We start from the raw sequence: 15,185 nt of genomic DNA, 5'->3' as shown, positions 1-15,185 counted from the left end.
CTCTAGAGTTTTGCACCAAAAACAGTCGAGTTCCAGAATAACAAAAACAATGCAGCTCAAACTTTGTTGTAAGCATTGGAATTTGAAAGGAGGGCCACTATTGATTACGCAATAAGAATTTTATCGTCCGAGTGGTGATTATTCTAGATACACTTGTTGTGTTTATGCTTATGATGCGTCTCGTTAATGAATGGAGAGCAATTGAAAGTGAAAATGCATTGAGTTAGTGTAAAGAGTCCCAAAAACTTTCTTCAAGCATTTCAGTCCATGAGTTTGTATCTTTTTTCCTGGACTCCAGTAACTCCCATTTGTATCTCTATTATTGTATGAAGCGGCACCTGAAAGTTGAATACAAGTAACCTGTTAGAATGCGTCAACAATTCGTTCTAGAAGCCCGCAAATCACTTTACAAGCATCAGGCCAGACTTCTAATAACAGGGCATCACTCGATGTGCCAAGAAGAATAATTACTCCCTTGATTCGTATAAACATGTTCATCCTAAGCTACTTACCATCAATTTCATTACAAAAAAAAAAGTACCAGTTCTGAATTATTAGGAATTACCTCGATATGTGGAATTTCTTTTAGAGGCCTATCAGCAAAATATGCATATAATGCTCTCAATACAGCCTGCACAAATAAAGCAATAAAAGATGAGCTTGATAACCCAAAGCATCGGGATATTCAAGATCGCATGTTTAATGTATAACCTGGTGAGAGATGACTACAACAGGTGCCCGTTGTCTTTCCAGTTCAATAATTACAGGCTCTAGCCTGCATCAATGTGGAAAATAGTTTTTATTTAACAAGGAATATGAAGTATCAAAGGTTCTAGTTAAAGCTGAAAAATGCAAACCTTTGGATGACATCGAGATAAGATTCTCCACGAGGGTATCGATACCTCAGCTTGTCCTTCTTGCGTGCCCTGCTCATAGGGATACAAGCATCAGGCCTCAGGGAAGCAACTAATAATGTCCAAGCGCAGGAAAAAAATACAAACATGTGTGTGGTTTTAAGACAACCTCAACTGATCACCATAGGAGTTTACTAGAAGAAAATAAGTTATTAAAGTAAGAATGTAAAGCAAATGGGAGGGAGGGGGCAGAGAAAGAGAGACAGTATGAGAAGAAACATACCCATACTCCTCAGGCATGTTCTTCTTGATCTCTTCGTATGTCATTCCATCACATACTCCAGCATTTATCTCATCAAGGGCACGCCATTGGATCTATCAAAATGACGAATTGTGAACTTTTCTACAATCAATTCCAATGTCTATCAATTACCCAACAAAATCAGCCAAAGTAAATCACAATTCTGAATGACCAACTAATGTTCTGAGGGGGTTCACACTGACCTTGGGAAATCCAGGGATAGGACTTGCTGTTATAATTGTTCTTTGAAGTGTGCTGGTCCAAATCTAGACCACAGCAAAGTCAGAACAATGGTCATAAGAATTCATATGGCTCATTCTAAACACACTCTACTTGACAGAATTTCCATGGAATAAATTAAATAATTAAAAGTGAAATCAGTGTTCCAACTTCCCAAAGCAAAAAAGAGAAGAGGAAAAAGGACTAAATTGTAAAGAAACTGTAGTAAGTTGCAGAGAGTCACAACTAGAATGATAAAAACAGTAGGCAATTATGATAAGTTGAACTTGGACTACAAACTAGAACCCTGGTGTGCTCATTGACACAAAACATCAAAGCATTAAGCAAAGAAAAGGCCAAACTTGAACTGATATTCGAAGGGATAAACAAATTAATCATCGTTCCTACTTCCCAAATAAATGAAAAGAAAAGGGAAAGGAAGATGGAAGAAGAAGAGCTAAATTGTGAAGAAACTGTAATGAGTTGCAAGTTGCATGATAAAAATAATAGGTGATGTAGAACAATTATCCCAAGAGTTTAGTTTTCAGTTGACAAGGTCAAGCCTGAAAAGAAGTCCACAAAGAAACCCAAAAACATCTGATATAAAGCTTGAATTTAGTTTTCATGTTTTAATTATTTTCCTAGTTAATTTTAAAGTTTAATTATTTGTTTCCTGTTTAACTTAGAAATTTTAATTTAATTAGTATTTTACTATTTAGAAATCTTAATGCTAAATGGATTCTATTAATTAAGTTTTAATTAGAAATCATTTCCTATAAAAGATTTTAGGATTAATATAATTAGGGATGTCTAGTTTATTTAATGGAGATCAATATTATTATTTAGATTCAATAAAAATACCAGAGATTTTTCTATAGATTTCTCTTCAATTATAATCTGTAACCTTAGAGCTTGAAAACTCTAATTTTATCTTAATATACGCTGTGTCATGTGGTATCAGCGTGAGTCAACATTTGAATCAATGGTGAATCGTGAAGAGAATTGTGGAGTGACAACCATTTTTGTGAAGGTGATTAGGGGGTGTAGGCTGTTTAGGATCAACTAAATCGCCATTCAGTAACGATAACAGCCTTAGAGGGGCAAATGCAAACTGGATTTAGCGACATCAATACCAGAGTTTATGACCTTACAACCAGGCTTAAAGCACTAAGGTTGCGTGCAAGCATGAACTAGGAAAGGAGAGGCACACAATGGGGATAACATCCGCAGCCAACCTGTCATTAAACCAGTTCATGCAAATCCTCGTGGTCAGTATGACTATGAGTATTCATTTGATAAAAAAGATGTATTTTGGTTGATGGGAGGCACAAACAAGAATCGCAAAGAGAAGAGGAACATGTTTAGAGACTTATCCCGGGGCCAACTTTACCTTAGACCTGTTCCTTAAATTCCATCTATATAACCACTTGTTTATATGAAGGGTGTTGATGAAGATGAACTTGATGGAAGTCATGGGACCTTATCAACTCAAAACAAACAACCACAACCCGAGAGACATAAATCGATCAACGTGATTGAATGTCAATACGAGCGAGAACCTTTCAATGATGAGGATGTTCTATGCAAACCTGATGGAGATTATGAAGAAGATTTATATGATGGTTTGATGGAGATTATGAAGAAGATTTATATGATGATGAAGATCTTGCAAACAATGACACGGAGGACTCGGTAATTTTTGACAAATCTCTAGAGATATTTTGGAAGATTATTTTGGTGTTCCTTTAAATACAACGATTGAAGTATTAAAGGACATAAATGATGATGAACTCAAGTTTAAACAGAAAAATATGAGAATGAACCAAAAGAGGACTTCATAGGAACAGAAGGTATAACATCATATATAGATTTTTTTTATCGTTATACATGCACCATAAATTAATTTTTGATGTTTGTTACAGGTTGTAAATAGCACATAATTAGGAAGTAATGTGGAGCCTAACTGTAGGGATTCTAATTAGTCTACTTTTCTAATATAGGGTCCTAATTGTAGAGATTCTAATTAGTCTACTTTCCTATATAGGGTTCCTATCTTGTATATAAGGGATAGATTGATCAATGTAAAAGTAAGAGAGAATATTTGTTTTCTTCTTTTATGTTTTCAATGTTCATAGGTCAAGGACATGTTACTTCGTGAATAAGCTAGCAACAATATTATATTTCAAGTATTTGTTTCTTTTGGGTGAAAGAATTCAATTTCTGATAAATAACTCAAGGACGAGTTTTTCTCAAGTGACAAAGACTGACATAGAACAATTATCTCAAGAGTTTATGGACTAGATTGACAAGGTCAAACTTGAAAAGAAGTCTGCAAAGAAATCTAAAAGCATCTCATATGAAGTTTGAAGTTATTGTTTTCCTTATTTAATTATTTTCCTAGTTAATTTTGAATTTTAATTATTTGTTTCCTACTTAACTTAGGACTTTTAATTTAATTAGTATTTTACTATTTAAGAATTCTAATACTAGGTGGATTCTATTAATTAGGTAAGTTTTAATTAGAAATCATTTCCTATAAAGGATTTTTAATACTAACATAAATAGAGATATCTAGTTTATTTTATAGAGAAAAAGACTATTATTCAGATTCAATAAAAATACCCGAGAATTTTCTCTAGATTTCTCTACAGTTTGGTCTGTAACCTTAGAACTTGAGAACCCTGCTTTTATCTTCGCTATACGCTATGTGACACAGGCAATTCTGTTAAATTGAACATCGACTAAGAGCTAGAATCCTTCTCATTGACACAAAACATCAAAGCATTAAGAAAAGAAAAGGCCAACCTTAAATGTAAAACCTATTAAAATACCACTTTTTTTATCTCTCTGTTCTGGAAAAACTTCTTGAGCTGATCTTCAAAGGAACCAAATAAATAAATTATAAGTTAAATCATTGTTCCTACTTCCCAAAGAAAATAAAAAGAAGAAAGAAAAAGAAGTGCTACAAAGTGAAGAAACTGTGATGAGATGCATACAGTCACACTAGCATGATAAAAATAGTAGCAATTCTGTTAAACTGAACTAGAAGCATGGTGTTCTCACTGACACAAAACATCAAAGCATCACAAAAAGAAAGGGCCAATCTTAAATGAAAATGCTGTTAAAAACCCACTTTTCTATCTTTAAAAACTTGTTGTGGTTAGGAGCACAAAGGTGTTGCTACAAAAGCTTCCAAAAATCTGATTGTGTAATATCTGAATTCTTTGATTTATAATTGCTAGAAGACATATCGCACATAACTTCACTACTTAAAGTGAAAAAAGTTAGGACAGTTGCAGGAGCACCTCATATATAAAAAAAGGATTTCAAAGATACACTCAGAATAGATGTGGACATAAAAGGTTTATCGTGAGGATTGATGGGGCTTACAGATGCTGCCTTTTCAGATTTCAGTCGTTTCTCGACAAAGTTAGTGAGCTTCTTTGCATAAATTTCTCCAGCATCACTGCAGAAACAGAGTATAGTGCATTCCAGTAATGAGTAGGGTAAATCAAATCTCAAAGAAGAACCAAGGTTTGCAGAAAATTAGAATGTGTCAAAAAGAAAGATTAGAAGCTGAAGGAAACATGTCAGCATGGAGAATTAAACCTAAATAAAAATGAAACCACAATTGGCAGTAGACATGAAGGGAAGATTGATTGAAGATAGAAAGACTAGATAATGTGGCATTATAATTGACACACATCAAGGCATCTCATTGCTCTTGGACATTGGTGGGACTAGTTCTAGGTTATGACAAATCTCATCTTTGGATTGATTTTGAAAAACAGATGTGAATATTGAAAGGACAAAAAAAAGCCTCCAAAATTTAAAAACATAAACTTATCAGCATCAGTATCAAGTTTTAGAGGACTTCAATAAAAAAATGATAAAGAAAAGGGTAAGAATATAACATGCATAATTAATAGATATTATAAGTGGGTATGTATAGATACAAAGTGATTTATATTTGGTCTCTCAGGTGCGTATCAATTATAATGTTGCTAACAAGAGTGCTATGAAAGCCTTTCAGCTTCCGTGCTCAGCAGTTTTGCTCCTCTTTTAATCATAAAAGATTTACATTCAAACACTTTTGGGTAAAAGAGAGATGCTGATCTTCACTGCAATACTGTAAGCAGCAAGAAGCCAACAGGGATTCTATGGAGAATATTACAAACTTCAGCAAAGCCTTCAAGACTGCTGAAGAGGTCAATTTAAAGAGCTTTATGTTAAAGTCTGCAGATTATCCCTTCAAGGAGAGCTAGTTTCACACAACAAAAAGGAAATGATGCCAAACACTATCTGCAAATATCTCCATCATACTTTACAAAAAATAATACTCTTTTTGGCATCTGTGCTAATATAGTGAAACATAGTAGCAGTGCAATGAACACATGATTGAGAATAGAGTAATACCATACAGGTCATCCAAGATTAAAGCTAATTTGACAAAATATAACATTTACTACTTCAAATTCAAACTATACCAGAAAATTAATAAATCGTGAACCACTACCTCAATACAGTATCACCACCAATTCTACCTCTAACATTATCCCGACTCTCTCCATGCCTGGTAAGTAATATTGGGCGTGGTGTAAGGTGTGTATTCACCTGCATCACATTAACAGAAGTTCTTGGTTTGAGTGAAAAGAATGACATTCAAATCAGCAAGATCATAGCAGTGGAAGAGATTGTCACAATAATGGCTAATCATGTTTCATCACTTAAGGCATCTTAGTTTCTTTTTGTTTATTTAAGCCATTGCTTGCAACTCAAGCAAAGACCATGTTCTTGCTCCACATAGAAGTGTATGAAAATCTCCGAACAAATATTCTCTCGAGACTACAATTTATTTTCAACAAACATGGTAGTTAAGATTCAACAGAAACTTGAGTATCACTAGCGCCAGCAGAGATGATAACAGAATTTCAGAAGTAGAAATTAGAAACGAGAAGTGGCCCAACAGAACATTTCTATAATCTGCTAAGAAATAATTGATCCAAGTTATGGCAGGACAACTTACCAAGAAAAAAACAATTCGCCCAGGCAGGTAGCCACTGATATTGTTAACCTGAATGTATGAAACCAAGTTGTATTATAGAATAATCAGATAGAACATAGTAAGTTCAAAGACAACGTCCTTTATTATATACAGGGTTCATGAAAAAAGTTGAATTATCCAAGGTACCATATAGAACAAAACGGCACTATCAATTTACATCCTCTGCTGCATATAACTGAATTCAGGAAAAAAAAATTCTCTGAACAATTAAATTAAGGGGAAGAAGGGGAAAGAAAGAGGTGTGCTTTTACTTGTATTTGTCCACCATGTCCACTGGCCATATCAATCATTTTGATATAAGACCCTTCTTCTACTGGCTCATAAACCTGGTAAATAAAAGTGAATGTTAACCTAAAGTTGAAATTCTTCATTGATAGCGACCAAATCTCAAAAGGAGAAGATATTAGAAGCACATGAAACTACCTTCTCATAATTGACTAGCCGACTTTTGAAGTCTTGCAATCCAGCTTCGAAATCTGGCCTGGAAAATAACACCAAGGCCTAAGTAGTAAGTACCCATGTCCATCACATATAAGAAGCCGGTGATTTCAGATAGTAACCATACTGTTCTGCGTAGTCAGGGCTTTGTTGAATTTTGAGACGTATATTTCTTTCAATTATGCGTTCATCATTGCACAGTGTCTCCAAGAAAATAATCTGCAGCAAAAAGAGAACAGATGTCAAAAGAGTTTGGGACTAATCATTGCATCTTGGTTGTATCCCACCTTCCAGTCAAATTTTGTTCTCGGTGACCACCAACAAGAGTTATTAAGGGGAACTTTTAGCAATTTGAAAATAAAGGAAATTCTTCGGGGAAAAAAGAAGCGAAAGAATAAGAAAGTCTTCTTTTTAGGGTGGTGTTATTCTCACTCCATAGTTTGTTATTCCCACTCCATATTTATTGCAAAATATATTGGTAGACTACATTAACCTTTGTTTTTAGTAAAACTATGAAATGTCTTTTCTATTTTTTGTTTTTACATAATCAAGATTTTACTGAAATATTACTTTCTAATTATAAAAATTAAAATTGAATTAAAAAAAAGAAGTAAATAAAATTTGAAGTTCTTAAAATTTTAATTACTCTATTAAATTTTTTGAAATAAATATTTTATTGATGGATGATGTCTAGGAGGAAAAAATGTAGCATGACCAAAATACAATTTCCAAAAAAATAAATTTGGTAATGAGTTATGATAAAAAAAAAAAAAAGTAAAGTAAGAATATCCAAATTACAAAAGGAAAGAATTTGTACTTTTAGCTATATTTTCTAGATATAAATATAAAACGAACATTTAATATCATCATTTGTGAAAAATAATATTAAGGATATTTTGATCCGAGTAATAAGAATAGATTATGGAGTGGGAATAATATTATCCTTCTTTTAAGATATCAACTGTGCAGTTAAAAGGTGAAGAAAAAACATCAAGACACACCTAGGCACTGTAACACTTCCAAATTTAGCATCTTATTCTTAAGCTTAGAGAATAATATCATAACAAGATAAATAGCACACTTGGCAATTATATGTGAAATTCAGTTTCTTGAGACACATAGAGATTTGGAAAAAGAAAAAAAATAACACAGGCAGCCAAAGTGCATATCACTTCAAGGCGAAACACATTAAAAGTACACATCCCAAAAGGATGTTCTTCACCTAAAAATTATATTAGTATATTACTGGTGAAATTCAGGACCTTTTGCAATGATATGGTCTTAGTACCTTGCACTTTCCTTCAGCCATTTTCATCAGCATATTCCTTCTTTTCCTGTTACTGTTTGTGGCATCAAATATTCCTACCTACAAGGAAATTAAAATGAACCAAACTAAAGGATTAGGAAAGTTCCACGGAAACGTCATTAATCTCTGAATATATGATAGTGTACCTGGCCACCTTCTTGCATCCAGGAAATCATATCATCCATTGCCAGTGCTGCTACCTAGTAGCACGTGATACATTAAAACTATTTGCAAAGGAGAAGGTTAATATGGTGTTATCATTCCCAACCATGTAAGAAAACATAATAGTTCAGAAGTAACAGCATATTTTGAGGGACACGGCAATATTTCTGGGAGGCTTTACTACTAATTACTATTTGGGTTACTGTATTCATCCAGGATTGTATCTGGGACGGGCCAAATTGCTGAACCAGCTAAAAGGTCAGATCCTGCAACATGCTTACTCAGTTCCACTCTTTATTCTCACTGCACAGTAATTGATTTCCTTTTATTACCTACTTTCATTTCACTTTATTAATGACCATTAGCCAACAAATCTTTAAGAGTCGAAAATCCAAATGAACAAGATCTTGAGATCTCAATGACTCAAGGATACTTCAAATAAATAATAATACCTGTAATAAAGCAATTTGATTCAGATGTTATCATGCGGAACTTGTAAGATTTTAAGAAATTAATGCCTTACAATTTACAAGTTTTAGAAATCAATAAATCTTCCATCACTATATCCAGAGGAGAAAGTGAGCAGCAACCCATATTAAACCAGAAATTGAACTAGTCCAACCAAATAATTGATTCGCTCACTCATAGAGACAGTTTCACAAGTTCCATCAGTCCAACAGGCCGCAAAAAAACACAAAACAGTCTTAGGATGAAAGAAAAATGCTTTTGTGGTCTGCGAAATACTAACACTTATTTAATAGATATTACCTCATTTCGTGCCTCCATTCCTTCAGGGTTGTCAGCTCGGAAAAAGTCAGCAGACTGCATCCACACAAATCATCAAGAAAAAAACAAAAAAAAAAAGTGATAAATAAATGCAGCCAGAGCATAACATGAGTGCAATACATAGTACAAGAATACAATAAAAAAACATTTCTGGATCAATTTCTATTCTATATGCATATCTAAAATAACCATTGAATTTTGCACTCCATCCTGTAATCTCCTTCACATTATACTGTGATAACAGACATAATATAATACAGCAGATTTGAATGCTCAACAGATCTTGAAATCACATTAAAGTTTAAGTTTTTACTAGCATTAATTATTAAAAAAAAATGGATTTTAATTATTAACAATTATTGAAATTCAGTCACATGATTGACAAGCAACGAAATATTACAAAACTGTAGCTGTAGCTAATATAGCTGTAGGAAGCACCACAATGATATTCCATGGAAAAGACTAAAGAGTTTTTCAATTAACAAAAGGGAGAGACACACAAACAAGAAAATCACTGTATGTCTATGAACTGTACAGCGTTAATCATTGTTTCATGAAAACAAACAATGCAGAACAAATTCCTTTATCATTAAAAAAATAATCATTAAACCACTAATATAACCAAAGAAACCTATAAAGGCGTATGCATACCTGATTAGATCCATGCTTAAGGCGCCGATACTGTTACAGCCAAATACAGTATTATATTACGCTTCAACTTTTCAAATGTAATAGTCAAAGGATGTATGACAGACCTTTCCAACATTAAAGTGCTTGGTATCATGACCCAACCAACGAAGATATCTTGTAAGTTTAGCTGCAGTAAAAGTTTTGCCTCGAGCAGGTAAACCAACCTACAGTTCAAGCAATAGTTAGAATTTTTAATTATCAACAGTGCTCATGGATTAGTTTTTGAACTATGAAAATTGAAAGTATATAAACGAGCACTAAGTAAATTCCAGCATCCAACTTTCAAGTTATTTGTAGAATTTGGTACCAAATCTAATCTGGAAATCTTTACAATTGAACTGAGAGGGAAAGTAGAAGGATAATAAATATTATCGCCAGTTCTGACCAATAACTTATGCAGATACATACCAGAACGATCGCCAAATGTCTATCCTCCTTTGGTCCAAGCATCTGATCGGCCACTGCTGCAGCTGTAACAGCTCCAGCAGCTGCTGGCATTGAGTTCTGAGAATATAGGGAACACAGCATAAAACAATCATGCAAAACCACCACGTACAGAAAATAATAATTAAGCTTGAAATATTTCCTACAGTGAGAAATATTTGGTACAAACCTTGGTTTCGGTGTCCAGTTTGAGACTGGAAGAAAATGCGCTAGAACTTGATGATTTAACTAGCCTAGGAGATCCAACACCCCTATCCACAAAGAGTCCCCTGTGACCATCTTGCTTTTGCAGAGGTGAAAATGTCCCCACTGATTTTGATTCGACCATCCCAGAACCAGAATAAATTTTGGATGGATCTGGGATAACAACCTCCATTTGCTATTTGAACATTTGTAAAATGCATCAGAACTGGAATAACATAATGACAAGGAGAAACAATGCATCTAGCAGCCACCCATCATATGATAATGCCCTATCTTAAAAGGTAGCATCAAACTGCTCCTTGACCAACTGGAATGAACCTAAGTATTCTAGCAATAGCACATGTTAAAATCTGAAGTTCAGGCATGACAAAGCTGAAGTCATCAAATTGTCCTCCTTATTGGAGAGACATTGAATTTTATGAGCAGGCAAATGATAGAAGATTGAAAAGAACATCCTCATATTTCAGGTAGACTTAAATTTTTGTAGGCCATGATGAAAATTAATTGTATATCTGCAGGATAGGTGACCAAGATAAACCTTTATAGTTGCAGGTCGATCTGCAGAAACAACACTATCCTTGTAGGAAAATGAAGCATTGCCTGGGCCATCAACATTGGAAAACCTTGGATTCTCCGCATTGTTAGCTGCATACACCAAAGCAGAGTTTGCAGAAATTGATGGAGCTGGGACAACATAATGTTCAAGATCAAGCTCCAAGCTAGCCGAAGAGCCGTTCTGAAAAAAAACAATGGAAGAATATTTTTTTAGCATGCACAAGTTTTTAGATTGAAAAGGATCATGACACTAAGGCTTCGTTTGTTATTGCGGCCAAAAGCCAACCGCGCAGTTGGCCGCAATAACATGCAGGCTCTAACAATCCACCCAGTAAAAAAGGATGGAAATTAAATGTTTCAACAAAGAAGTCCGCATTTGCATGTCATTTAAAAAATGTCTCAATTCGACTTGGAGTAGGTTTTTTAAAAAAAAACACATAACAGCATCATGCAAGGGGGAAAAGAAAAGATAATGCAGCCTAGTTAGAGAAACTTGAATCAGAGGACAACAATTAAAAATTACCACAGCAAGCTCCAATACCAATTTAAGCAACCAACTTGAAAAATTGAGCTAGTTGGTGGAGCAGCTCACATAGTCAACAAGGTCACAGCAAAATTTACACTTGCGATCCATATAAAGTTTGCTCAATGAACCCCCCCCACCCAGCACTCATATCTAAATATATGAAAACAAAACTTAAGAAACACACTTGATGACAATGATAACAAATGAACTGAGCCCAAAAACAGGGCGTAGCCCATAGGTAACCAATAATAGCAATCAAAGAACAGTGATATCCAATTGTAATCAACTGTGATTTGACAAGAACAATAGTGGATGGGCTATAGCCCAAAAACAGCCTCGCTGAGAAAACAACAACATAAACAAAATGATGATAAACATTAGAGTATCGCACCTAAAACTTTAGCTCGCAGGTCAAGGAGCAATAGAGCATATAATTTTAGATAGTAAATTCATGATAAATGAAATGCTTGCGGCTCAGCAATCCTTAGGCACAAATAAATGATAAGAGTGTAAAGAAACATATTAATTAAAACCGTTTTCTTCTCACTCTTGGTGCATAAAAGAAATGAAATCTCACAAAGATAAAAATAAGATATTATGCAGCATATAGCAACAGGAAAAGAAGAAGCACCTCAGCTTCTACCATTGGCGTGGAATTGATGCTAACATCAGGAATTCCACGAACAGTTGAAGGCTGGAGATTCTCCTGATAAGCTCTCCAACTTGCCGCAAGATCAAAAGGTGAAACTCTGTCAGCTTTAATAAACACCCTACACTCCAGAATCTCATCACCATTCTTGAACACCGCCAGCCTCGATTCCCCTTGCAATGTCCCCCCGGTGAGTAGCCGGTTTGGACCCTCCTCGACCACACAAGGGGCATTACTGTGCTTTGGCTTCAACAGGAATTTGAAATCCAAAGTTTCTAAAATTCAAAGCATAATTAACCAATAAAAGAAAAGGTTATTAAGAAGAAACCTAGAAAATTATAATAATGAATAACTGAGCCTTATAGTGTTTACTGTTTGATTGAAATCTGAAAAATAGTTTTTCTGTTTCTCTTAAGCAAGAAATGGAGGCAAATTACTCCTTCAATTAACAAACAAATCCTAAAAAATCCTTTTCTTTTCTCTAAATTTCTCAGCAGCCAAACAAAGGTTACCGGAAAAAAAGGACACGTACAAAAAAATTGAATTAGTTACCGTGATTAGGTGGAACGACAAAGCTTAATTCCCACATTGAAGCCGATTCACGTTCCATGGAAAGCTAAGTTAGAAACATGAACAAAAGCAAATGAGTGGTTAAGAAACTAAATGCAACTGAAATAAATTTTAAGTTAAACATTTAAAAAACACAAAAAAATAAAGTAAATAAAAAACAAATAGGTATTACAGCTTTAGAAGAATCCCAAGAGCCAACAAGTGGCACGGAACCGTAGACATGAGGGATAAGTTCGCCCTTAAGTTGAAGATTCTCCATTTTAAGAGAAACATACAGTTGACCTCCTGCATGGTCTAGATTTTCTTCTCCTTCTTCGCTTCCGTGGGAGCTGCCGTCTGCGTCCTTTGACATTCCAGTTCCCATAGCTGGCCACTCCAATGCCTCTCAGTCTGTTGATTTTGGAGATAGATAGAGAGAGAGTTGTCACTTACATAGTGCGTTTCAAGCAAGTGGTTGTGTGTGGGTGGATTTTTTTCGGGATAATAGGGAATAAAAAAGAGATTAAGAGATGGGGATGAAAATGATTTTTTTTCGCTGAGTTTTGTGCGGTTGGATTTGTTTGTGGAGTGTAACAGAAAGGGACGAGAGGGGGGAGGGTGGAGAGTTGGGGATGGTTTGTTCGATTTATGTGGATGATGAAATTGGGGGGGCCAGCGCTGATGCTTGCTGGTCCACCTTGCAGGGCACGGGCGGGCGATACTTCTTTCCTCTTTTTACCCGCTCCAAGAATCTCAGGGCCTTTAAACATCTTATTTGTCATCGATCTAACCATATTTTTTAAAAGAATTTTCCATTAAATTAATTTTTTTTTATGTTTTTAAATTATTTTAATATGTTAATATTAAAAATAAATTTTAAAAAATAATATTTATCACAATTTAAAATAGCCAACAACTTACATTTTAAATATTTATTTATTTTTAGCTAAATTGGTAGTACCAAGACATGTTTGATAACCTAAAACAAAATTTAGAAATTGTTTGTTTGTTTCATATAAATATTTTTTTATAAAATATTTTACATGTCAAATATTTTTCAATGTTTGACTTAAAAAATATTTTTATATGCAAATAATTTTTAATGGTAAAGGTAACGAAATGATAGAGATGATGGAGATGATAATAAAAAAAAAATAATGGTGAGAAAATGATCATAGTTATGGTAAAAGAAAAGATAATGGTAAGATAACAGTGATGATGGTGATGACAATGAAAAAATAAATTATAATAATAATAAAAAAGAAAAAGGCGGTCATATGATGATAGTGGTAGAAGAGTTGGTAGTAACACATGGCAGTAATGACGAGATGATTGTGGTCATGATGAAAGAAAAGATGATGACAACTAAAATAATTAGATAATATTATAATTAGATTAATATTTGTAAAATATTTTTATAAAATTTTATGAGTTAAAAACATTTAAACTAAACTTGAAAGTTGACTATAAAATATTTTTTATTAATTAATTTTGATGTAAAATATATTTTTTTTAAAAATAAACATAGAAAAATCTAAAAGAATATTTTTCATGTAAAAAACTTGACACGAAACAAATATTCCCTTAATACTATATAGGAGACAATCCAAAAGCACTTTTATTATATTATTTGAAACCATACTCTAAACTATTATTCTAACTAGATATTTGTTTTAGTCAAAACCTACAATCACATCTCAACTACTAAGCAAATTGGTTCCTAGAGATTGAATCATAACTATATAATTGTTTAAATAGAGATAGCAAATAATATATACAATAAAAATTGATAGTTATTTTTTTGTATAAAAAACCCAAAGCCGTGGATTTCAATAGCAAAATCAGCGGTTTGGATTTCATTAGACATGGCAGGGAGCCAAACCTTAACTCGTTATGAGAATTTAGAACAACCAAACAAGCCTCAATTTTCACATTGGATCCATTTCCAAGCCCAATTCTATTGACCCAAACCGAATAAAGTGAGGGTTTGTGTAGAAAAACCTCCGAGAAGTGCCAAACCCCTACGCGAACTTGCAACTTGCTTGTCCAGGCATTGGTGAAGCAGAAGGGTTTGTCTCTAGCTCCATTTGCTACAATGAGAGCCAAGGTGATCCAATCTCTCATTTCTAGAAAACACCAATCATGAAAAGCCTGTTTAATTAAAAGACTCGAGAATGATTAATTGGTAATGTTTTGCAGTGGAAGAAAAAGCGAATGAGGAGGTTGAAGAGAAAACGTCGAAAGATGAGGCAAAGATCCAAGTAGTTGCAGTTTTAGCTCGCCAAGCCATTAATTAATCTTCGCTGCTACTTCCATTGCGAACCGTTTTATTTTATGTTGAATCACTTAACGGTGTTTCGGAAATTAATGGGTTTTTTCTGCTTTAAATTTATTTTTATATAATTCGGGGTGTTCGGGTTAGCTTACATACAACTAA

The 15,185-nt window shown here is 34.0% G+C and overlaps 1 protein-coding gene across 5 annotated transcripts; it reads right to left on the bottom strand.

The window, feature by feature from the left end:
• Window positions 1-81: 81 nt before the first annotated feature.
• On the bottom strand, window positions 82-13,376 carry LOC7496790 (6-phosphofructo-2-kinase/fructose-2,6-bisphosphatase). Of its 5 annotated transcripts, none has more exons than XM_002298453.4 (23): window positions 12,942-13,375; window positions 12,752-12,815; window positions 12,182-12,474; window positions 11,008-11,205; window positions 10,435-10,644; window positions 10,230-10,325; window positions 9,887-9,985; window positions 9,783-9,812; window positions 9,114-9,167; window positions 8,330-8,383; window positions 8,166-8,243; window positions 7,005-7,096; window positions 6,863-6,920; window positions 6,691-6,765; window positions 6,401-6,448; window positions 5,891-5,988; window positions 4,765-4,840; window positions 1,359-1,421; window positions 1,138-1,229; window positions 858-926; window positions 712-775; window positions 566-631; window positions 82-338 (listed from the first exon to the last, which is right to left on the bottom strand). In XM_002298453.4, exons 1-23 carry the CDS (start codon window positions 13,131-13,133, stop codon window positions 261-263), a joined length of 2,247 nt encoding a protein of 748 aa, XP_002298489.1. In that variant the 5' UTR covers window positions 13,134-13,375; the 3' UTR covers window positions 82-260. The 5 variants fall into 5 exon arrangements, 4 of the variants coding, with proteins under 4 accessions (XP_002298489.1, XP_024439321.1, XP_052309872.1 ...); XM_024583553.2 differs by having other exon boundaries at window positions 10,435-10,641; XR_002977355.2 differs by lacking the exons at window positions 82-338; window positions 566-631; window positions 712-775 and having other exon boundaries at window positions 1,138-1,257; window positions 12,942-13,376.
• Window positions 13,377-15,185: the final 1,809 nt, after the last annotated feature.

Source organism: Populus trichocarpa, chromosome 1, assembly GCF_000002775.5.
Source record: "Populus trichocarpa isolate Nisqually-1 chromosome 1, P.trichocarpa_v4.1, whole genome shotgun sequence".
NCBI classification, from domain to species: Eukaryota; Viridiplantae; Streptophyta; class Magnoliopsida; order Malpighiales; family Salicaceae; genus Populus; species Populus trichocarpa.
This window is presented reverse-complemented; position numbering and strand designations above follow the sequence as displayed.

What these genes read in the sequence shown, in the direction of transcription:
- LOC7496790 (XM_002298453.4), bottom strand. Translation starts at nt 13,133, where the DNA reads ATGGGAACTGGAATGTCAAAGGACGCAGACGGCAGCTCCCACGGAAGC. An exon ending in GACATTTGGCGATCGTTCTG is followed by an intron (nt 9,986 to 10,229) that starts GTATGTATCTGC and finishes CTTGAACTGTAG; the next exon opens with GTTGGTTTACCTGCTCGAGG. An exon ending in TTGTAGTCATCTCTCACCAG is followed by an intron (nt 632 to 711) that starts GTTATACATTAA and finishes TTATTTGTGCAG; the next exon opens with GCTGTATTGAGAGCATTATA.